Below are 25,763 nucleotides of genomic sequence, written 5' to 3'. Positions count from 1 at the left end.
AAGCTAGCTGGAAGATGCAATTTTATCCTGCCTACATTTGTTTTAATACTCATATACTTCATGAGTATTTCAGTGCCTCACAAAGAGCAACCACATGACAATCTTTAGAACATGAGATGCAACTTCAGGGCTTGTTCACAAGTGCATGTACATCTAGCAGCTGCACCACAAGTTATCTCATTCAATCACAACACAATGCCTTCCAGCTGAATGAGTTCATACTATTTTTGTGCAAGACATTCAGCCATTTAATTTGTGTTCGGTGAGCAAGCATGAATCTCACAATTGCACCCACATGGCATATGGGATGCAGCGATGTACATGCAGTTTCCCAAATAGTGATCTGTCTACCTAGCACTGACTCCAGACTTCTACTAAGAACATTGGCTTCACTATTATCACACAGAAGGGGCACTGAGGTGGTCTCAGCAATGGGCCTAAGGGTCCTGGGCAGCTGCCCAATGACGCAACACTCCCTGCCCCTAGCAAATGCCAGCCCTACTTCTACCTGCTTTTGGAAGGGGAAAGATTTCTGATGGTATTGGTTAATTGTATACACAAATAACCATCCACACACATTGCACATATGGCAACATGTACATCAACTCCCACCTGCTCTTCAGCAAATGTTTCTTGTTGGGCTGAATACCTGGCCACCAGTGTAGAGTAATCGTATTACAATTCAAGTGATGTACATGCACATTAAGTAGTTTTTGTATTCTTACAAAATTGTGGCAACAGCTTCCCCAACATTCAAGGAATATTGGCAACTAGCTTATCCCACACAGAGCATCTGCACTCTAGGACTTTATTGCTCACTCAGCCCCGCAGCCGGTCCCCACTCCAGCCCCACAGCCGGTCCCCCTGTCCTCAGCCAGAGGAGCATCACGACAGCCTAGATGGGATCCTACCACCAGCCTCCGTCACGTCACTCTGCCGAGTCTCCTTACGAGAACAGCGGAGCCAGGGCTTCCCTTCCGGCCTGCATGGATTGCCCTCCATGTGCTTCTCTTCCCCCGGCGCGGCCATCCTCATGAGGAGACTCAGCAGGGTGATGGATGCCTGCTCAATGTCTTTTTCTTTCTTTGCCGCCGCCGCCGCCGCCACCTCCTCCTCCACTCTCCCTCCTTGGCAGCCACCACCCCGCCGACCACTGCTCAGTCCTGCTCCATGGCTTCTCTCCCCTCTGGAAAACTTGCTCTCAACTCTTGTGAGATGTGCCACATACCACAGGATTTGCTACATAAGTCCTAAGGCTTTTAAATATATAGATAGCAATTCTTTGAGGGGGCTAAGGCTAATGAATTATGAACACTCTACAAGTTTAAGGTATTCCTAAGGAAGCCATAACAGGGCAGACATGTGATATCTTGGACAATGAGGATTAGTTTTTAATCTGAGACTGGAGGATGGCCTGGTGTTCCTTTCAGAAGCTAAAGTTTTTTCTCTGGTTGAAGCTGCAAGCCTCAAACTACTTCATCTGGAAGTAGCCTTTCCCAGACTTGAAGCTTAAGATCACAATGAGAGGAGCTGACTAGTGGTCATTCACAAAGGGCAGCAACCAAAGAATTCAAGTGCTATTTTGTCAATGCAAATTTTCTGTAAATAGGAGTTCCTGCTGATGGAGTGGCACTTTGCTAACACTGGATGCAACAACCAAAGTCATTCACATTTCATATGCAAGTGCTAGACAAGGACAACAGTAGAGCTATGATGCTATACGGACCGTGGAAATGCAACAGGTAAATAAAGCTTCAGATGTTTCTATAACACAATTCAAGTTTATTCCATTCATTCTTGCAACACAGACTTAACACAGTATCATTTAGCATTCTGATGTCTATGAACCATGATAATGATAAACTCAACTGTGCCAAAATAGTTACATTGTGGAAAAAGGTCAAATATCAAAATGCGCAAAGCATTACTTTTTTCCATCATTGGGTAGAAAGATATGATTGTTTCTCCATTTATAAAATATAAGACTGTTCAGTTTGAGATTTTGCATGCAACACTGCAACTGCTCAACTAGGACATTTTACTCTTACCAGCTTCTTCTAATTGATCAATTAACCCATTTTAGTACTGCAGTAAATAACAAAAACTAAGTTATGAAAGCAATGCTTATACAAAGGGGAGTGGAGAGCTTTAAGACAATAATTCATTATTTTAAGCTGGAATCTAAGAAGAAGGTTATTGGTGGTGATGTTCTGATTTCTAGCCTTTTGATTTTGAATGCTCTGAAGTCTCCTATCTGGAAACAGAATTTACATCAAGGATTTTCTCCATCTAAGAACCAGTAGGAGACACTGGTAGCCACCATTATTTTTCTTCAGATGGATATGAATAGCACATTCCAAAGTTAAAAATCCAAAGTTAGTTTGATTCCTTAAATTGGAAGCCAAGATCAGTGAATGGACCTTTTACAAAGCCTTAAACAAGCAGAAGTACTTGTTTGGCTTCAATAAAGAGAAAGTATATTCTAACTATTCTGGCCAAGCAGCTAGAAGGTATTCTACCATAACCAGTAATTAAATTTATCTGTAGATTTTCAAGTGTTCAGGGGAAAACTCAGATAGCTATGTGATTATGAAAAAGACTGGTATGCAGAGCTTCAAATGCCTCAAAGAATTTCTAGAAAGAAATCAAACTGACCCTATACTATATAAGGAGGATTGAAGAAAAACAAAGACTTTTGTAAAAGTTAGCTATGAAGTACAATTATAATTTCTCCTTTGTTGGATCAATCAAAATGACTGTCTTTCACTCCAATTCATGAAACATTTGAAGTGGATTATGCCCACTGTGACCACTGGAATAATAATTTTAGAAGCAAACCACCTGAACATTTTTTTTTGTTGGATTAGTATCATAGCTGCATCTTCCCTGTCACACAGAAAGGTGAAGATGCAGCTACAAAGAGTGTGCTATTTCTATAACATTAGAGACCTGCAACAATTACAAAAACAGTATACATGGTTTTGCTTTTAGAGAATCAAGTTTGTTCCCAGAGGTTGCTGAATAGTTTGTTTTACTATTATGGGTAGTATCAGTAGCAGTAAGGGACAAAAAGTACAATTTAAGTGGCAATACTAGGTTGCTCTTCCACACTGACTAAAAAAATTGCATTCATAATTCCTTTTTAAATTGTTATAGTGAAATAATTTCTCCTTGATTCAAAGTTTAAATAAAATGCTTTCAAATTTGAAGATGTATATCCAATACAATGAAGTGTGTATACAAAAGCAGACACCAGAGTTATCTGAATTGCAACTGAGACATACTGCACACCTTTATGTGAAGTCAGCAGAAGTCTCACTGGGAAGATTTATAAGAAGATACAAAAGTTTACTCACTTTCTGAGTCAGTATCAGTGTTTTTTCTGGTATCATCAAAACAACAAAACACTAGCATATTGTAAAGCCCATGCCTTAATGTCCATAAAAAGCTACTTTGCAGAGTCTTTGGGAAGATGCTCTGTATAAACAAGATACCTTTATTGGGCAGGAAATGTCAGTGCTTCCCTTTGGAACCTGACAGTTCAATCTGCTGAATGTGTCCGTCCCCCCCCCCGCCCCCCGCCAATGCCATAACTGTGAATCAAATTTCATTTTGAAGATGCATGCCTTTACAAGGTCAATGTAGTGAGGCTGATGCTAGAGCAAAACAGCTCCTGTCTTCTCTAGAAGAATGAAATCAAACTAAACAGAGTTATTTCTGTTTAATGATTTTAAAGACATTTTAAGTCTAAAAGCAGTCATCCTCTAGCACCAACTGGTTTGGAACCATCACTTAGTTCCAGCATATTTTACTATGTGGTCATTAAGACAGCTCCAATTGCAAGCCTCTAAAGAGCAACATTTTTCTTCCCCAGTTCTAAGCCTTATCCAATCTGACTGGTTCTTGACTAAAAATTTTGGATGGCGGGGTGGGGTGGGGGGGGACATAATGTAACTCATCCCTCAGAATCTGTTAAGTCCTGCCTTCACTATGTCGCCTTGTTAAAACAAAGCAGCAAGCAAAATGATTAAATAGTGGGAAATTATGAACAAATTTCAGAAGCCTTCAACACTGCAAAATCTACTTAAGGCACAGGGATACTGCTGTAGACAAGCTATCCCACTGCCTTGACTGGTAGATGATGGTATAGGCCACCATGACTGGGCCACCATCGCCTTTATACATTAGAAAGTACAGAATAGAGCTTCCATTTAAAAAAAAAAAACACCAAGAAGTCGTACCCGGACTAGGAAAACTTACAGGGCACATTTCAAACAACATTCTTCTCCCCTTGCTCAGCAGAGCTTCAATCTTGCTAGAAATGGGAAAAGACTGTACCCTGAACAAAGTCCAAGGAGACACTAGTTATATGGATTTCTACTGTCTCCAGGCAGGTACTCTTTTTTTGATACAAGGTACATAACTAGTCTGATTTACTGTGATTTTTTCCTCCCTCCCCAATATTTAGCTGAAGAAGCTGGAAGATACAAAGAGTGACAGACAGGCAGCAGTGTGAGGCCACAGGAGAGACATTAGATCTCAGTCCATCCGTCACTGGAGAAGAGCTTTGATTGCCTGATTGTCAGTGGCTTCAAAGGCAGTTAGTCCATCTGGCCCTCTCACAGTCTTATCAGCACCCTGTAAAGAGATGAGAAGAGCTGTCACTTTAGAGAGAAGGATGAACTATATGTACTAGCAGCTGTTTCTCATGTGGGTTACTTAAAGTATTTTAAATAGTTCACTACAATTATCATACTTCACATACTGTATACTTTCTAAAACTAGAAGCCACAATAGTTTTGGTTAGGTTTATAGAAGCTACCAAAAAGAGTTTCTGGACCAGTCACCATGGAAAGATGGATTTCAAGTAATTCCACAATCTGAACACACTAAAGTTACCGGTTAAGTTACACTGCAAAAACAAAGCTTCTTCCTACGTTTAAAGTTAGATTATATGCACTACTCTCTCATGCACACATGAATAATTCATAGTATTTTCCAAGTATTGTTACACATTAAATTTTTTAACTCAAACACTCAGTTGCTAATTAAGATCCATGCAAAAACCCAGCCTTGTCCAAGCCACCAGAACACAGTGTCCTAAAAATTAATAATAATCTGTAGTGTGCATTCTAGTATAGGTTCTCCAGCTGCCTACTTTTCTAAAAGAATCACAGCCATCTTCCATCCTCAAAGCATTACTTGCCACGATTGAAATGCATCCATACAGTAAAATCTTACTATGTGCAAGTTCTTGGCTTCCAGCAAGCAAAACAAATAAAAATGTCATCCAACACCACCAGCCTCTGTGCCTACAAGTGACCTTCTGGAGCTCTTTACAAAAGATGACTTTTCAGCACTTCCTCCACATCCACTTGGAGCTGCACAAAACACCTGAAACATGCAGCTCTTTAGCAGTCATTAACTGCTGAATGCACTTAAGGAGGTAAACAACCAGGCAGAGCTGCAAGTCCTTTAAGATATTCAAACACATGCTGGGCACAACCAAAGTTTAAAACATCACTGCAAAGACCATTGTGCAACATACCATTACTTTAAGAATGAGACTACAGTCGCTGTGTAAGAACTTTATAAAAACTTGATTTAAAAAGTCAAGCCAGGGTGTGGGCTAGAAATTAATAAGGCTTCTAATGAGCCCTTGGTACATCAAGCATGGAATGCAGGAAAATATTTGAATAAGATACTTGTCAAAGAGTAGAAGAAGAACATGTATATGGGTAGGCAGAGAAGACAGGTAGACTATAAGGTATATAGTACAATAGCAGGCAGCCATGTTATATTGTGCCAAACACTGGAAAAGTTATAAAATCATCCACTGTAACAGGAAATACTTTAATAGGAAGCAAGACTAGTGTGAGTTAACTTTTTGGGGGTGGGGGGATGGGTGAATGCAATCCAGTGACAGCAACAGAACTTTGCAGACAAAACTAAAAAAAATGCTATCAAACTGGAGGCAAGTTGAGAATTAGTGTGATCCAGTAGATGAGTTTGGAGTTTGATCTGGAAGATGAGTGTTCAAGACCCACCACACTGGGCAACCTAGATACCTAGCGACCACATAGGTAGATTCTCTCCAGGATAATCTATCTTCAACTTGGCCTTTAAGGTCTCTCAGTCACCCCAATTTTATGTTATTAGCAGAATTATGTTCACTGTTACTGTTCCAGTGAATCAATGTTTTAAGAATTTGACCAAAGTGTTTTTGACCTGTGAAATGACCTGTAAAATAAGAATCCTGCTTGCTAAAACTGACAGAGGAACAGGGAGAGTGAAGATACAAGTGAGAGTCAGAGGTGCGGTGGCTGTATGCTAAAGTGCTGCAAAGCTTTTAAAGAGACTTAATGAATGGTATCTTCTCTGGGACAAGGTCTGCCAATCCTACTGTCACTCTTAAGACATATAGATTTCTAAATGGTATAATATAAAATATCACAAAGCTCTTATTTGCAAATGTATGGAAGGATGCGTTTAAGACATTCAAGCTGGGTGGAAAATACAGTGTTCGATTTACACAATGCCTTTAATAAAAGCAGCAGTGGAAATAAATAAACAGGAGTATGACCAAATACAAGTCAGAACTTTCTTTCAACACACTATACTGTGCACAGAAGCACTCTTACATAAAGTCCTCTTTTTGCAGCTTCATCTTCCTGTTACCTATGCACATATGCAAGTTTGTTCTACAATCTATATATTAGATGAGACTGCAGTCCTCAAAATGGAAAGGGTTATAAAGCCACCCATGTTTATATATTTAAAAGCCCAGATTTCAAAAGTGTGTTTTACTTCAAGGCTAGCATTGTGCTAGTGACATGTCTGGGGTTTTATTTATTATTCATTTATTTAACACATTTCTATACCGCCCAAAACCTGCGTGTCTGGGTGGTTTACAATTTAGAAAAAAAGTTTTGAGCAGTGGCAGTTTTCTAGAGCAGGAAAGGATGGCACAAGCTGAATCTGAGTTGCCTGTATTGGCAGTTATTATTAATTCAATTTCTATACCGCCCTTCCAAAAAAGGCTCAGGGTGGTTTACACAGAGAAATAATAAATAAATAAGATGGCTCCCTGTCCCCAAAGGGCTCACATTCTAAAAAACAAGATAGACACCAGCAACAGTCACTGGAAGTACTGTGCAGGGGGTGGATAGGGCCAGTTACTCTCCCCCTGCGAAATAAAGAGATTTATTCATTGCCCAAAACTCCAACTGCATTCCTGTTTGCATTAGGTAGCCATGGAAAGAAACTACCCTCAAAGTAGGGTGGGGGGAGATAATATTTTAGGAATTTTGGTCACAGCATATGAACTAACAACTTAAGTTCTGGCCCATGTACATTTAGAGATTGCTAGTTGGAGGGAGGTAGCTATTGCTATATCATCTGACAATATTCCAGAAGAAAAGTTGTTTTTGCCCTTCAGATTGTCAACTTTCTATTGGTTTTATCTGCGTTCGTGTTTTAAAGGGGATGTCAGGCAGGTCTGAAGCATCACAAGCATACAAGTGTGGCCAGAAAATGCTTAATGACTCCAATCTGTCAAAATCATCTCTGTAATTGACTACAGCCAATCACTATGATTAGTGTGTCAGCAGTGTCTGGGAACACTCGATCACCCACATCTGAGCACTTGAAGTTTTCCAAATACATCTTTCTTTGTTGCAAAGTAATAAATCAATTTGAGCATGCCATTTTCCACAAGAGTACAAAAGCAGCTGAGGGAAGTAGCAAGAGAAAAGAGCACAAGAAGAACAGAGAACATCTGGCATGAGTGCTCAGGGGGCAATCCAAAGCTATTTGCAGAAGGGCACCAAATTGAGAGGAAATTAGGTGTTATGATTACTACAAAGGTCAACATTTAACAGCATCAATTAAAATTTACTTTATACAGTGAAGCCTGTGTTTTTATTCTATTGCCCTGAGTTGAATCCTAAGTCATCTGTGTACTGAAATTCATGAGTTGTATACCAATAAAATTAGTCGTGATTAAGCACCACTTAAATGAGACAGGTTTTGAAATTAATGAGATAATTTAGTCATGGCTAACTTTTGACATCAATTTCAGTGGTGCTTAGAATCATGACTAGCTTTCTTTGAATACAACCCATTAATCCCAATGCACAGGTGACAGCGAGACCTGAAAGTTGAAATGTGTTCTATTTTTTAGTAACCAGCATACATGCAATGTCAAATTATTTGTGAAGTAGTTCACTTAAAGCACAAGTTTGGAAGATCAGATACTGTCCATTTTGATTTAAAAGAATCTTGAATCTCTCCTCTAAAGTTCCTGTTTATTGAGGGATCTCTATTGAGAGAGATGCATATGAAAAATAGCTAAGTTGGTAAAACCAAGAAATGCCAACAACTAGCATCTAAGCCAGACCTACTCAACTTTGGCCCTCCTGCACATGCTGGCCTTGTTACTAGCTGAGCCTATTCTGCCTGGCTCCCCGAAGCCTCCGGGTTTACAGCTGTATTTCCAGGCTTGGAGATTGCACTTTTGCTATGCTCAGGAGCTGCAACGCAATGTGAGCTCTCAGTTTATGTTATGCATAGGGACAAGTTGCTTAGTTGGCACTGGACTGGTCACCCCTAGATTTGGCTTCAAGCAACACAAATTGCAATGGGGATTAGCTTCATACACCCTCTCTCTATGTGGGCCCCCTGGCTAAGCAGACTCCAGAACTAGCTATTGCAAGTTATCTGGCATTAAAGGTTGTTCTGGACTTAGGATGAACACGAAAACTCCCCTCATCCTCTAGCAAGAGATAAAGCCTGTTGTTAACAAAGCAATTAGGCTAGGAAGGGAAAGCAGATAAGATAAGTGCTGTAGAAGCCTCCATCACAAGAGGGATGAGTCAGTGATGTAACTTGATGATGATGATGATGATGATTTTACACAGTCAGACAGGTGTTATTGACTGGTTTGTTTTATCCAGACATCGAGTCCTTCCCAAGGACCTGGGATGCCAGAATTTTATTTTCAATGTTGTTGCTGTTATAGATATCGTCGCAGAATATAGGCTGTTCCCAGTAAAGCTGCTTTTTGTAATTGGCTGATGGCGATTTCTGTGGCCCCTATGGTGTTGAGGTGCTCTTCAAGGTCTTTTGGAACTGCACCCAGGGCGCCAATTACCACTGGGATTATTTTGGTCTTTTTCTGCCACAGCCTTTCAATTTCAATTTGTAGATCTTTGTATTTGGTGATTTTTTCTATTTCTTTTTCTTCTATTCTGCTATCCCCTGGTATTGCTATGTCGATTATTTTGACTTGTTTTTCTTTCTCCTCGACTACAGTTATATCTGGTGTATTGTGTGGCAGATGTTTGTCTGTTTGTAGTCGGAAGTCCCATAATATTTTTACATCTTTATTTTCTTCAACTTTTTCAATTTTATGGTCCCACCAATTTTTGGCTACAGGTAGCTTGTATTAATTATTATTATTATTATTATTATTTTCAATTTTTAGACCACCCTTACAGAATAGCTCAGGGTGGTTCACAAATCATAAAACAGTTAAAATCAATCAATGACCGAGAATGAGAATTTTAAAATACAATAAAGCAGCTAAAAAATAAAATACATCAAAACCTTATAAAAACCCAATACATTAAAAAACCCTTTAAAACAATTTAAAAGCCCTGGAAAGCCAGGCCGAACAGGTAGGCCTTTAGGGCTCTCCTAAATGCCAATAAAGAATTCAAATTACAGATTTCTGCAGGGAGCACATTCCACAATCTAGGAGCAGATACAGAGAAGGCTGCCACCAGACGAGCCGGTGGCAACTGGAGCCAGACCTCCTCAGAGGATCTTAGTGTGCAGTGGGGATCAGACCAAAAGCGGCACGCTCTAAGGTAAACTGGACCTAAGCCGTTCAGGGATTTAAAGGTAATAACCAGCACTTTGTATTTTGCCCAGAAATGTATTGGCAGCCAGTGCAGCTGTTTCAAAACAGGTAGAGTATGGTCTCTCCGAGTTACCCTGGAGACCAGCCTGGCTGCTGCATTTTGAACTAACTGAAGTTTCTGAACTATGTACAAAGGCAGCCCCACGTACAGCGCATTACAGTAGTCAAGCCTCGAGGTTACCAGCTGGTGCACCACTGTTCTGAGGTCATCCTCCTCAAAGGAAGCAGCTGTCAAATCAGCCTAAGCTGATAAAAAGCACTCCTGGCCACAGCCTCCACCTGAGATACCAGGGTGAGGTCTGGATCCAGGAGTACCCCCAAGCTGCGTACCTGCTCCTTCCGGGGAACTGTAACCCCATCCAGCACAGGGAGATCAAACTCAGCCCTCAGATTCTGAGCCCCTACAAAGAGCACCTCCATCTTGCTTGGATTCAGCTTCAATTTGTTATCCCTCATCCAGCCCATTACTGCCTGTAGGCAGGTATTTAGGGAATGAATGCCATTTCCTGATGAAAGAGAGAAGCAGATATGGGTGTCATCAGCATACTGATAACACCCAGCACCAAATCTCCTGATGACCTCACCCAGCAGTTTCATGTAGATATTGAAAAGCACTGGTGACAGAATGGAGCCCTGAGGGACTCCATACAACAGCTCTCATTTAGAAGCGCAACTGTCACCAAGCCCCACCATCTGAAATCTGCCCAAGAGATAGGAGCGGAACCACTGCAGAGCAGTGCCTCCTATCCCCAACTCCTCCAGGCAACCCAGAAGGATACCATGATCGATGGTATTGAACACCGCCGAGAGATCCAAGAGAACCAACAGAGTCACACTCCCTCTGTTGATTCCCCGGTACAGGTCATCCATCAGGCCAACCAAGGCTGACTCAACCCCATAGCCCGCTCTAAAGCCAGTATGAAATGGGTCTAGATAATCAGTTTCCTCCAAAACCACGTGGAGCTGGTCAGCCACCACCCCTCTATCACAATGCCCAACCAAGGGAGATTAGAGATTGGCCTATAACTATCCATCGCCAAGGGATCCAGGGAAGGTTTCTTAAGAAAAGGTCTAATTATTGCCTCCTTCAATAATGGAGGCACCTTACCCTCGCTCAGCGATGCATTTATGATATTCACCAGGCCTCCTCGAATAATCTCCCTGCTAGATCAGAGCAGCCAAGTCAGGCAAGAGTCCAGAGAACAAGTGGTGGACTGCACCGCTCCAAGTAGCTTGTCTACATCCTCAGGAATCACAGATTGAAACTGATCCAACCTAACACTGCAAGAAGGATTGCTCAATACCTCCTCCGTAGACCCTGCAGAAAAATTGGAATCTAAGTTGGCCCAAATACAGGAGATTTTATCTGTAAAGAACCCACTGAGGGCATCACAGCAGAGCACCTCCGGGAGCTGATTAGAAACAGAAGGAGTAGAAATTAAACTTCTCACTATCCGGGATAACTCCGCTGAACGTGAACCCACGGAAGCAATGCGAGCTGCCCAGAACTTTTTTTGCCATATGCACTTCCTCTGCGTAAGTCCTCAAGTGGGTCACATGCTACATGCTGTCAAATTCGAGCCAAGTTCTCCTCCACCTGTGCTCCAGTTGCCTACCCAGCCGCTTCAACCCTCGCAACTCCTCGGTATACCAGGGAGCCAATTTTGAAGCGGGTCTGGAGGGATGCTTAGGAGCAATCATGTCTACTGCTCTAGCAAGTTCCTTGTTCCAGGTTCCCACCAGGGCATCGACAGAATCACCGGCAGCACCAACTTAAAAACCCTCCAAGGCCTTTTGGAATCCTACTGGGTCCAGTAGCCTTTTTGGGCAGACAATCCTAATTGGCCCATCACCCCAGCAGGAGTGGATTGTGGCTGTGATACCAACCTTAACCAGGTGGTCGTCCGTCCATGACAATGGGGAAACCACCAGAACCCCCACCCACAGAACATCCCTCTGATCCGAACAGAAGACCAGATTGAGCATGTGGCCAGCAACATGAGTTGGTTCAGATACTAGTTGGGATAGGCTCATAGTTGTCATGGCCACTATTAACTCCAGAACCTCACCAGACAAGCCAGCCCCAAAGTGGATATTGAAGTCCCCCAGGACCAAAAGCCTGGGACGCTCCAACACCAACTCTGCAGCAAGCTCAGTTAGGGAGTCAGTTGGGCAGTGGGGTGATCAGTACACCAACAGAATCCACAATCTGTCCCTAGTTGCCAACTTCAAAAACACACTCGATGTAAGTCAGCTGCCTCACAGGGTCCCTGGTAAGGGAAATGGTATTCTTATGGACCACAGCCACTCCACTCCCACTGCCCCTAACCTGCTCCACACAACAGAATAACCTGGAGGGAGAAGCTGAGCCCACACTGGACCACTCACCTCCCCCAACCAGGTCTCAGTTATACTTGCCAGGTCAGCTCCCTCGTCCATGATCAAGTCATGGACAACTCTGATCTCATTCTGAACTGACCTGGCATTACAGAGGAGCAAGGCCAGACTCTGTGGGAAATTGGAGCTGCTCCCCAAGGCCCGAGAGTCGACAGAGCAGCTGGAAGTGGAAACAGTTACTAGATTACTAGTTTCCCTTCCCCTGTAATGACCAGATGCTCTGCCTACGCCAATTCTTCTATTCCCCACCACTACAGCAATAGCCGCTCCAGAACTACCAGATGCACCCCCTGCAGTGTGCCACTCAGGAGAGCCCATATCTGCAAATGGGCCTGGCTCAACTCAGTACAATAAAAACAACCCTCTAGCCCCAAACCTCCACCCACAACAGAACCTCCCCTCAACAACCACCCCAAAGATCCAGTTCCAAAGGCGAACCCCTTATATATTTAAAAAACAGGCCAAATATTCTGGCCCTCTCCCTCATTATTCCCCTGAAGTGGCTCCCCCAAAGGGGTGACCCCCTTTGATGTCGCCCCTTTGGTGGCGGCCCCATCACTGGCAGCTTCCTCCTTTATAAGTCCTGGGCAAAAAGCCCGGCTGGTGGAACCGGGGGGCGGGGGGGAGAAACTGCCAAGTCACCTTGGGCTTGGCCTCGGTCCTGCAAGGCATCACAACACCTCAACCAGTCCAGGGGTGAGGGAGGCAGATGGAATCAGGAGGGGGCAAAAGGAGAAGGGGGCAGCTAGGCAAGAACCCCAGGCTCTCACCCCTCAGGGTGCCCAGCAAGATGGCAGGCCCTCCTCCACAGATGGAATCTTTGAAAGTGTGCCTATCAAAACTTTTGATAGAATTATTGGGAAGCCCTTCCTAGCACAGGATATTTTTTAACACACCTGCAGACTCTGAATTTTCATCTATGCACACTCCGTCCTACACAGGAAGGACGATCAGACACAATGCATTCCATGCTGGCCCGTCCGGGCTCTTGCATTCAACAAAGTAGGACAACAGAAATGTGCTCCCAAGGAACATTTTGGGATATAAGTATCCCTAACTCCATGACCCAGTGTGCTCTCCCATGTATCACGGGAGACTTCAACTGCAGAACATCACAAGTGTGTTCCCTCATGCCTCTCACTTGGGATTCTACTACAACAAGGACTTCAGCAAGACCATCTCTGTGCTCCCTTGTATGCTATACTTGGGATCCTGTTGAGCATTCCCTATGCTCTCTTGCAACCTCAGAAGAACCCCAAATTACTACCTGGATCGGTCTGTGTGTCCTTCCAGCCAGTGTCCGTAGCAGGTGCAGGGAGTTGGGTCCACCGAGACACCTATCTCGTGGGCCTTCATCTTTTCACTAACCTCTGCAACCTTCCTGCCTTCTACCTCGCTGTCTCTGAAGGACATGAGTCTCCCGCTGCTCGAAGCCCCGTTGCCTAGAGACAGGTACAGTATAGTGGTTGTCTGACTCTCAGGACCCCAATCTATCACTTCGATCCAAATTTCCCCTTCTCTTAGCATCTCTCTCACCCACCTGGGAATTTACACATAATCTGGAACTTTAAGCTAAATGTGCCTTACAATAGTCCATTTTTAAACATGTATATATTGCCTTTACATTAGGGCCACCAAGTAACTTAGTCTTATTGCTTTTATTTGTTTTTCTTACAATACACTCTTTTGATTTAATTAAAAACTCTCTTTAAAGCCAGTTTTCTTAAGTTCAGAACCTTGCACAAATTAAAACTGCTTGAAACTTTCTCCCCTTTTGAGTTAAATTCCCCACATTTGCCCGAACTGGGGGTGCTGACCAAACACCCTTGAGGCAGTTCCATCAACAGTCTACAACTCCCATAATCTCTGAAGAGAAAGGAAGAGGATGAGAAAGGAAAATTCCTACTGAGAAAGGCTGGCAAAGGTGACTGTCCAGAAGCAAAGACAGGACCGGAACTGGGATAATAGAGGCTGGCGTGGCATAGAGATCTCAGAAAACTCTTCTGATTGGCCCTGTCTCGAAGATTGACAACCCATCAAGTTAGGATGCCCTCCCCATGCCTCGGAAAAACACACAGTTGCTTAGATAACTATTGTCTCACTACAAAGATGTGCCCTGTGCTTCTGCCATGGGGGAAAAAAAATCTCAGGAGAAGCTATATTCCTTCTTTTGGGGTGGCTGTAAGTCAGCACAAACAGCATTTTGAGAATAAGCATGCTGAGAATTCTTCTGGTCTTTAGATCCCCCCACCCACCGCAATAAAAACAAGCCTAACTATATAATACAATGGCCTTTGTCAACTGAAAGATTTAGCTATTACAAATAGTTAAACCTTTCAGTTGACACTATTTCTATACAGAACATTAATGTAAAGCTTCAGAAAAAGATGCTTAAGTATGGCTGTCAACCAATTAACTGATCAACTAAGTTCTTTAATGTATTAAATCCTCACATCGCTTAAAGCTCAAGATTAGTGCTTTTTGAAGATGCTGAATGACTTGCAAGCTGCCATTCACTGTTAGAAGGGAAAGCCAGTTGATATTTTTTCCTATTCTGTTCATACACCAGAACTAAAACCACACTATGCGTAAGTGTGCCCTTAATGCTCAGTATGGCTATACATTTCTCTCTCACCAATTACTAACTAGGACTGTGAGTTTTAAATGGCAGTGAAACCTCTGACCACAAACACTTCCTTCATGTATAAAATGAGGACCCTGTTCTGGCAACTACTTTTCACTCAGACAGACCCAGAAAAGCTTCATTTGCTCCAAAAGAGAGCAACGTGCTCATCCGAGACAAATACTAATCCAAGGTAACCTGTACAGATTTAACTAACTAGTTGATGAAACAGTAGTGCTAGAGATCTGGAGCCCACTCCAATCCTTTGCATGTAGAAGGCCACAATTGATTAACCAGAAGCTTCAGTCAAATACATTCAGATCAGAATACTGGGAAAGATCTTCACCAGAGATGCCAGAGCCACTGCCAGAGTAGTTTGTACTGTGATGGATAGACCAATGGTCTGACAGCTTTAGTGTAGGAAGGTTTTTTATATCAAGACTGAAGTGTTTTAAAATTTAGCAGTCCAACTCAGCCACCACCAGCATACATTCTCTGCAGCTCCCAGAACCCATGTGAGATTTCTTGTGCAGTTCCAAGTCTTCGAACTGAACTTTATTAGGCATTAAATGACATCACAGTAGCTCAGCCAACAGCTACCTGAGGAAACTCACAAGCCAGTTTATTCACTCCCTCCCCCACTCCCCCGCCGCAAAAAAAAATGCTTGAGAAGCTGCTGAGTCCAGTGTTAAGCTTTGTAAAATGCTTGAAAGAACAGTGGAATCTGTCACCAGGCTACAATTCTCACCTTTGAAAGGAGTAACTTCACACAAGAGACATGGCCTTCATAGACTGCTGAAAGAAGAGGAGTGATATTGTGTTTGTCTGGAGCCTATACGAAGGAAAAATGAAGTTTAACAAAAGTCAGATATAATAAGATATCCACCTAGCATATACTATTTCTAATAATGCCCCAATAGTATGACCGTGTCTTAAAAAACATCAGCTGACATTAGTTAGGCAATACCTAACTTGTCCTTTTAATTCCAGACTATTTTGAATAGTTTTCCTCATATGCACAGACTTCCCCATATTTGGTGATGCAGTAGTTGTATTCAAAAAGGACATTATTGCACACAACATACCTTTAAAACTAGCTGTAATATTGCTCAATGAAACTAGGGGCAGAATGTTTTCTCTCCAAACGCGTTTCCAAGAGTGCATTTACTAACACAAGTATGGGGACAAGCCAATTGCATGGAAGGACCAGTGGAGTCAGGAGGTTGAGGTGCTTAGTCCTCCCATGCCAACCAGTGTTCCCAGTAAATGTCACCCTTCTCCTGAGTCTGTCTCCACCCCCCACCCCTTGACAGGCTTACTTCTAGTTTCTGAGCCTAGTTGTGGGAAAATAGATTTCAAATGGCATAGGAAGGCAGCATTTGCAGGGGGCATGAGAACGCTGCATTTCCTTAATGTGTAATTCCACCCAATGGGTAGGGAAATAGAAGAGTACCCCAAAGCAGAAATCTTACTTCTAGCTCTTAAAACTGTGATGGCAAGAACTGAAAAAATGAGAAGTGCCCTATCTTTTTCTGTCCAATTATGTAATTTCTTTCTCTTAGCCTCCAAGTGAGACCCGCCCTTTCTATTTTTTTAAAAAATGCTTCTCTTTAATTCAAGTGCTCTGTAAATATTAAATTCCAGAACTGGTTGGAAAAACATAGGATACAGTGAACATGAACAAACATTAATCCATTCTGCAATTAGTATTTTTTCAAGCTAATGGGAATCACATGTTATATACTGGGAGATTAATAAAGAAGCAGATCTATTCTATCATAAATCTGATGTGAACCATTCTGACAATTCACTGTATTATAGAAAAACATGGATCCACTCACATAGCTTCTCTGATGTGCTGCTGAATCATTCAAATGTTTAAGCCATCCAGATTAACTTGATTAATTTTTTTAAAAATTACTGATAAGCTACCAAAAGCTGGAGACTATAGGTTTTATTTTTTTGTTTTTAACAACACTAAGTGTAGCTTAAGAGGAATGGAATGTACACTCATCTAACCATCTCCTCTAGCAAACCGGGTTGTGTTTCAAACACCTTCAAGAACCATTTACTCAATACTGGAACAAAAGCAACATGCACACACCAAGGGCAGCAATGTCTCCAACACATCACTTTGAATTATTAATTATCATCCACCAGCCAGTGACAAGTACACTGAATCTTATCCAAGAGCCCAACTGATTTTTAGTCAACATACATTAATATCAGCTCCTTTTAGTAGAAGGAACTCCAGGATCTCAAGCTGTCCACAATCCGCTGCATAATGAAGAGGTTTCCTCCCACCTTCCAATGTCCGATTAACATCTTCACCCTTTAGTATTAAGAAAAGTTAATTATTGTAAAAAATATTGCTTAGTGTTAGAAGGTGTATTAAATGAAAATCAAATGCTACAATGTAGAGAGGAAAACTTGATAAGTAAATAAGGGAATGCTAAATCATAGTTTAGTGATACGAGAATAAACTTGAAGGAGCTACAGGCTAGCATACTACCCCTTCTGTGCTCAAGACAATGATTGAGAACTTCCACTTTGGGAACAAACTGCAGTTACATGATTTACATAAATTTTGGGATGGTTAACTAGAGTTAAAACAAGCCCAGATCAAACTGTGGTCTGATATCCTGGCTTGTTCCAACTTTAGTTGGTTAACAGATCTCTGATCCCCAGATCTGTACACAATGTGGAGTGGTGGTTTGTTTTCGGATGAAGACAAAGGCTTCCGTTCCCTGCCCATCATGTGCACAAGAGGGAAGAGAAAAGTAAGCCTTCAGCCTCTATAGACTCATTCACGCAGTGCTAAACTACGCTGGTTTAGTGTTCAGTTTGAAGTGGCTAGTATCATTTCAAGAAGCAGGAGATGCAAAAGTTTAGATTCATCACAAGTTTCTGAAAGTGTGTGTCATAATATAAGTTTTCTCTATCCATTTTATCCATCCACACAACGGTCCCCCCGCCACCACTCCTCAATATATTCACTTCTTCATATATTGAAAGTTCATAATTAGGGTCTCTGAATATGCTTAATATGGCCATAAACTTAACCATCATATTTTACTGTATCTACCAGAACGGTTACTTAAGAACTAGTTATTTTAGTACTTCATGAATTTCCAAAGTATCAAGACTATCTTTTTAATTCCCCAGCCAAGGTGGTTAACAAGCTTTATGCAAAAGTCAGCATAGTAAATTTTTATATTACTTCCTTGAAGGTGAAAACAGCAGTCTCCAACAACAGCTTCAATGGTGCTAACTAAAACCCATTAACATGAGGCAATCAAGGAGAACACACTCATGCTCATAAGGAAAATGCCTTTTTAAAATAGCTTGCAATAGTCTAGCAAGAGATAGTCCATTTGACCTTGCTGTTTAAAGCAACCTAGTTTTTATGAACTCAGCTAGCTAGCTCGCTCACCTACCTTAGGAACTGCAATGGAATCTCAATTGCTCTTGTCTTTTGCTTATTAAACTCTACAAATGGACCATATACATGTTCTGAAGGATTGAAGACACTCTGAAACCTTGTCCCATTTAAAGTGACCTTTAAAGCAGCCCTCCGGTTCCAAAAACATGAAGATTCAGTCCATCAATGTATTTTTCGATATATTTCTTCAACAAGAGATGACGTAACACCAAACTTATGAAAGTACTAACAATGACTTTCTTCTTTATTGGTTCAGAATTCTCAAACTGTCAAGCTTACCTTTACTTATTAGCTCAAAGGCTCCCAGATACTGTGCTTCTAGTCTTGAATAACTCTCATGATAACGTCTAATCATTTAAATTCTTCTGTTCATTTGCATCTCAAATTATAAGAATGAATTAAATTTTTATTGTCTTTATCGATTCAATGCACTATGGCATCAGCCCATTAAAAAGGCACAATGAATAAATTTAGTGATAAATCATTTAATTGTGCAACTCTCAATTTATAATTTAAAATGCTCATTACTTTTCCTTCCAGTTATTAAGCCAAGCCAACTATCTTTGCTTTTGACTCTGCCTTTTGCTTTTCCCTATTGTTCCACTAAAAGATTATTTCTCTGAAAACTGAACTGAGTCAAACTGTTACTGAATGCTCATCAGTACTAATGCCTTAATCCCTTGAGGCCACTGAATGCGCACCTTTTGGTCTGACGATGCTTATTCCTATGCTGCACAGCAATACAAAAATCCACCTTTATGTACCTTCTCTCCCCAGAAGCACCCTAATAACCACTTAAAGATTCATTTCAGTTCAAAGTTAACCCCTCTGTTCATATAGGTAATGGCAGGAGAAATCTGTGTTAGTATCAGAAAACCTAACTCACAGAAAATGACTAATGCATTCTAAGAATGACTTCTTATAGGATATCAGTTTAGGAAAAAGGTAAACAGTCTGGTACCTAATTAAAGCAAGCCATTACACAGTGGAATAATTCTCTCACACAAACAGGTTTCAATTTATTTGTTATTATTAAAGAAAAATCTCAGAGCAGCAAGCTCACAGAAGTCAGAAACTCAGGGTAGTTTGGCATTCAGATGACTAGCCATGTTAGCAAAGAAACTAAGAGGACACAAAGAAGCACACCACCACTATAAGTCTGCAGCATGCCGATATTTAGAGCATAGGTCTAACTCAGTTACTTTACAGCAGAAGTAAGGCACAGAAATTAAAACTGTCAAAAGCATAATTTTCTTTCTACCGACAAACACTTGAGGAAGTTATGATATTTAAATCTGTATGTGGTAGGGGAAGCAGAAAAAGTTGCTTAGTCAACATATAAGTTGTGTCTATCCCAATGAAACTTACAAGTAGCTGATTTAAGGCAGAGAAAACATTTACACAATGTGTAATTGATCAGGGCAGAAGTATAATTTGTCACTTGCCTGAGGTGAGTAGTAGGTGAGGGAATACTACTGTAGCTAAGAATGCTGCCTCATCTAGGCCTTTATATGAGAAGCAGAGAATGCAGTCGATGTGAATGCTGGGCCAACCCTCTTCACTTCTGACAGCACACAACACAGTTCATCCAAGGACTTCTGGACACATGCTTACATAGGTAATTCATGAAGCTCATCCATACCCTAGGGACTGTTCTATCTACCAGAACACAGAAGTCTTGAAACACTGTGACAGAATTTTAGTGCTGAAATGATCATAGCAACCGATAAATCCCTATATTAACCCAACCAATATGTCATGAATGACAGATGCACTCTGAAGTATAGGTTATACAGAAGGAAGAAAAATTACAGGCACATTGCCAGAACTGGGTCTTGGCTTTGAGAGAGCTTTTTAGTTCTCACAGCTGCAGCACTCCCACCCCTAACCACACTGTCAAACCTGTCGGAAAAGTGGGAAGTTGATGTACTGTATGAGAGCAGGCAAGTACATATGTCTCTAGCCAACGGTCCTCAGGAGCCAGAGTAGAGTTTCTGGGAATGGTTGGGAGGAGAAGGTGGTTTTGGGAAGAGTTTTACAGGGAGCAGTGGGATAGCTGTACATGCAAAAGTCAAGTATGGGATCAACAGAGATATTCTAAGACCTTATAGAGGAAAGCAGAAATATATAGGGGTGGTTGTGATGCTGTCCGATGTCAGCGCCATTATGTATAGATCACTGGCAAGAGCAGATAGCAGGAAGAATGCCTGGACGACACGACTTATGTAGATATTCTTTAAACTGGGCTAAAATAATGTCCTCATGACTGTTTTGGAACTTATGATGTCTTTTGAAAAGTTGTGACCGGAGAGTAGTGGGGAGACTTTACCAAGTTAAAAGCCACTAGATTATCAACTAGTTTATGAAGAAAGCATGATTTGTCAATACCAAGCCCCATTATAAGCTCATGGCTCATTTGACAGACATTTTAAAAGTACATCTGCGCCTAACAGTGGTCAACGTTACAATAGGAGGCAATCTTATCTAACTACGTAAGTTAAGAATCCTGCTGCTGTTCGTCCTTAAGTGAACAGTATACAGCAATTCAAATGCAAGCAGAAGTCAAATCCAGGATCAGCAAACACACACCTTCAGAATTCTACAGGACTATTCTTCCATAGTAAACCTATCATAAAACAACTGGACACATATAGATATCTACACATATATGAAGAAAACCACTATACTCTTTTGGTCATATGTTTAATATACTTAAAATAACCAGTCCAGACCCTGCTAGGACTTTGTGCCCAAACTGTGATTCGAGGCATTGTTCAAGCACTTGGAGAGAAATTAGAAAGGGAACTTTAAGAAAATGGAGAGAAGGTGCTTACCTGCTCTCCGCCACCACTTCCAGGTGGGGCGGTGCAAGTCCCAAAAAGCCCTACATGCCATCAGCAAACACAGCACCCATGCATGTGCCAGGCATTTTGGGACATGTGCTGCCCCACTAGGAGGCTGAATGGGGCAGTGGACAGAAGGTAAGCACCTGCTCTGTTTTCTTAAACTTCCCTTTCTAATTTCCCTCCAAGTTCTCAAACCACGGTTCGGGCAAATCCCTAAAGCCTGCTCTTTATTGCTCCTTAGAAAAACAACCTTTTAAGATGAATAGAAAACAGCATCAATGTTTTAAAATGATATTGTTTTATTTTAGGGTAAAGAGGACCCCACAGTTGGATGTGCATACTGAAAAACACCATCCCTACAAAAATCTCTAGAATGTGATATGCAAGACACTTTAGCACTCCAGGAAGCGTGTAATACAGGACTTGAGAAATCCTGGTCACGAGGAAGCCACGGTGCCTAGACAAGGATATTCAAAGGCATAGATTAATTAAAAAATTATTTCCGCCACACAGCCCTATCTCTGTTCTAAGTATGTGACTTGTAAAGGTGGTAAAGAAAAGCCCATTTTTACCCCCCTCCTCACAATGTCCATCACTAAGTCTAGTAATTTTGTCAAATGGCCATTGTCTGGCTTTTAAGTTTTTGGATGGGTTAGATTAAAATAAAGTTTTTCAATTCCTGGTGAAATATTTGTTTGGACCATCACACATTACCCAGTAATGGGCTTCTAGTGTTTTAGGATGCATAAATGTCTCCATTCTATAAATACGTTGTCAAGCAGGACTAATGGCTCAGACACCAACTTACTGTAGTGTATATAAAACAGCAGTACAGTCATCCCTCGCCAAATGTGGGTTTCCCAATTGCAGTTTTAAGTATCCATGACTGGGAAATTGTGGCATGTCTCAACAACCACTACCCAAGCATTCGCGGTGTGGCACAATTTTTGGGCAATTGAGGCAGTGTTGCAATTTCTGGGTGTCAGGGGGTGATTCCCCCCCTATTTTTAACTATATTTTGCAGTCTTTTCATGACCATGATTCCCCTAACCCCCCATTTGCCATTGATTTCAATGGTTCATGTACCATGAATTCACCAACCATGAGACTTTCCCAGTATGGAATCCTCACGGCTGGCAAGGGATGACTGTAGTTGATTAGATCAAAGGTCTACCCAGCTCAGTAATTTATTCTGATAAAGGCAAGATCTATATGCTTCAGGAGACTGTGTGTGATGACAGCAGACCTATGCTTTTAAGGTAGAACTGCTCTAATCACAGAGAAAAGGGTATATGGCTCTCATTTTAAACAGCAGAAGGGGTGGACAGGCGATGAGGAAAATACAGTCTTCGACTAGGGAGACCTGGGTTCAGCCCTCCTCTCAGCTTTGACACTCACAGTGAGTCCTGGATCAATCATTCACACTCTGCCTAACCCACCTCACAGTACCATTGTGATAATAAAACAAAGGTGGTGGTGAACCTTGCATGCTGCCCAGATCTCCTTGTTAGAAAGGTAGGGAAGAAATGCAAACAAACAAACAAACCTTCTGCAACCAAGTATTCTTTTTCCTCCTGTGTAGAGCTCCAATATTAAAGTTACCTCCATGGGGCAAAAAAAGCAGAAAAGGGTTGTGGGGAGGGTTCAAACTCACAGCCTCTCATCCACATCCTATCTTCAATGTTTTTCATGCTGTCCACATGATGGGACATTTCTTTATTTAAACCCATGTAACTGCTACTGTCGCATCTTGTTTGGCCCCAATTTCTAACAAATCATCTCTGTTGTGCCTTAACAGTTGATAAAATTACTATTAAATAGCCAGAAAATTGCAACTCCAATGCTACCCAGAGTTTTGAAGCCAGACCTTGCAGATGATGGCCAACACACTTTCTACTGAGCCATAGTGGCAATTCAAACTGTCACCTTTTAGAAATCGGTGTAGCCCCTTTATCATTTCAGTTATATACCATCAGTCAAAACTCCACAAATCAGTTTAGCTGATCACCATTTTAAAAAAAGGCAAGCAAGCAAACAGTAGAATCTCTTTGTTGGTCAACTTTCTGACTTCAATCCTTCACTGATGTGCCTCTCAACTCCTCAGTTAAAGTTTGTTTTTTGCAGGAGTGGGGAGTGTCCAGAAGACAATGGTGTTCTTCTACACCATACATCCTTCTCCAGGTCACCAAATTATTTAGCCTTTAATATCCACAACTACTCTCAGTTTGGCTGATCAAAGAACACTGAAAAGGTCTTTACCCTTTCTATGTAATTTTATGGCCTTTAACTCAGTATAGGTCTAGCGGGAAGATGAACATTCGAAAGGCCTATTTCACCTCTTCAGGCACTGATAGGTGAAGTGGGGATTCTATTCCACATGAATAATTCAAGTACTGAAGCAGGGGGTGGGAGTTATGGATTAATTACAATTGAGAACTAAGGTGCGTCTTTCTATATGTAGCATATAAGAAACCAACACACATGCTGGAGAAAGATGATGCGCCCTCCAAATCAAACCACTTAAGAGAGTATCTTAAGGGGAAAGAGTGGGATTAGCTTCCAAGCTAATTTGAGCGAGGGGCTTGCATACTTTGCTTATACCCATGGTTACGGCAGCATGCTCTTCACAACCAGGCTACAGCATAAAGCGGTCGGGCCCTCTGCCTAGAATAGCAGCCAAAGCCTAGTTCCCTTCACTGTTGCCAGCACAGTGCTTCACACCCATAAGGCTGCCCCCCCACCCCACCCGCGATACACTCTATGACCCCATGGCTCACGAGTGCAGGGTCACCTCAAAAGCGACTTAGGGACCACCTCTGCGGTGTTAAGGTTCAGCACTCTGGAGTAGATGACGCGACACGAGAGTATCCCTGACCATAAGACAGATTGCCCCACACAAGGCCACACACACACACACACACACTGGCGGGGGAGCTTCCACAGCCGAGGGCACGCCCATCCGAAAAGCCCCGGCCCTCAGCGTGGGACCTAAGAACGCCGCCCCTCGCAAGCCCCTTCCTCGCTAGGCAGGGGAAGTCGACCCGGCCTGAGGGCCAGGGAGCGCCACCCAGGCCTCCGCCCACCCGCTCCTCCCCACAGGCCCGTGGCCCGCGCTTACCTTGCCCACGTAGTCCTTCACCTCGTCCAGGTCCCCGTTCTTGAGGGCCCACATGAACTCCTTGTCGGACATAGCGGCTGCCGCCCTGACAGGAGACACGGTGAGAGGGCCCGGCGGCGCACACGCGAGGAGGTGCGGATGGGGCACGCGAGGAGGTGGAGGACGAGGGCGTGGCTGGCTGCACCGGAAGGGGCAGCGGTTACGGTAGTTGCTACTTCACCACCGGCAGTGCCCGCGCCCTAATAGCAAAAACGGAGGAAATGGGAAACCCCCCGACGGACATTAAATAAACATTTACTTTAAAAAAAAATTAAAGAATTCGTCTTTACATTGGCTCTCGTCACGCACCACTTCCGCTTCCGCCTCGCTGGTTCCGCCCACCCCAATGAAAAGTGAGGCAAGCGGGGGGAGCGCGCAGCGCATGCGCTGCGAACGGTACCCGCTACTCAAAGCCGCCCTGGCCACTTACTCCCGTATATAACAAGAGCAAGGCGTAAGTCGTAAGCACTGGCGCATGCCCAGAGAGGAGCGTCTGGTCGCTCGTGGAAACGGGAGCGAGCGATAGTAGGCAAAGAAAATAATTGCGCATGAGGGTATTAGCTAGGAGGCGTGGCCAGTTTTGAAGAGAGCAAGAGGAAGGAGGCTAATGTTTTCACGCATGCGTAGATATCTGCGGTCTGTTGGAAGAGGAAGGATGGTGTCGCTTTTTTGAAGCGAAACGTAAATGAAACTGAGAGCTCTAAGTTAACTGACCTACGGGACAGTCCTTTCTACGTTTCCCCGGAAGCTTCACCTATTTGAATGAGATTTGCTCCCCCAAAGTTATTGTACACGTTTGCAACCTCAGTTCGCTGGAAATGCAAATATGTAATCTAGCAATTAAACTCATAATTCTTCGGATTGTAGGGTAATGAGAATATATTTTAAAACGGGGGCGGGACCGAAGAGATAAGTTTCTGCTAAGTCTGCTGACATCTCTGATATTGATCTTCTCAGGAGGGATATACTTTTAAAGGCATTTATTGATGAAGGGTTTTAAGAAACTCTCCTGAGAGGTATGGAGAAGGGCTACCTTTTATCAGCATTTCCGCCCCGCCCCCTTTCCCTTTATTGAAATACTTGCAAGGCTGTGGTTGAATCAATATTCAACCTGAAGATGTGCAACATGTTCCTGAGCTTGCTTAGAAGTAAGAGATTTCCTCCTTAGTATGATTAGGAATCCAGATATGTACAGTGGAATCCTAATATATGTCTACTCAGAAGTAAATGCCATTATATAGCACTATGTATCTGTGGTTAATACTGATAATCAGAGAATTTAGGCTATGTAAGAGTGGTGTACCCAAAATGACAATGTTTAAGGAATAGATCCTGACCGCTGTGCGAAGCATTAGCTGCCCAGCTGTTGGATCAGT

At 42.4% G+C, this 25,763-nt stretch overlaps 1 protein-coding gene across 1 annotated transcript; it reads right to left on the bottom strand.

Moving 5' to 3' along the window:
- Nucleotides 1-1,761: 1,761 nt before the first annotated feature.
- Nucleotides 1,762-24,787, bottom strand: MTPN (myotrophin). The gene is made up of 4 exons (XM_053255449.1): nt 24,349-24,787; nt 17,161-17,274; nt 15,691-15,774; nt 1,762-4,638 (listed from the first exon to the last, which is right to left on the bottom strand). Exons 1-4 carry the CDS (start codon nt 24,418-24,420, stop codon nt 4,552-4,554), a joined length of 357 nt encoding a protein of 118 aa, XP_053111424.1. The 5' UTR covers nt 24,421-24,787; the 3' UTR covers nt 1,762-4,551.
- Nucleotides 24,788-25,763: the final 976 nt, after the last annotated feature.

This window comes from Hemicordylus capensis, chromosome 5, assembly GCF_027244095.1.
Source record: "Hemicordylus capensis ecotype Gifberg chromosome 5, rHemCap1.1.pri, whole genome shotgun sequence".
Taxonomy (NCBI): domain Eukaryota; kingdom Metazoa; phylum Chordata; class Lepidosauria; order Squamata; family Cordylidae; genus Hemicordylus; species Hemicordylus capensis.
The sequence above is the reverse complement of the archived record's forward strand: the minus strand, read 5'-3'. Positions and strand labels throughout refer to the sequence as shown.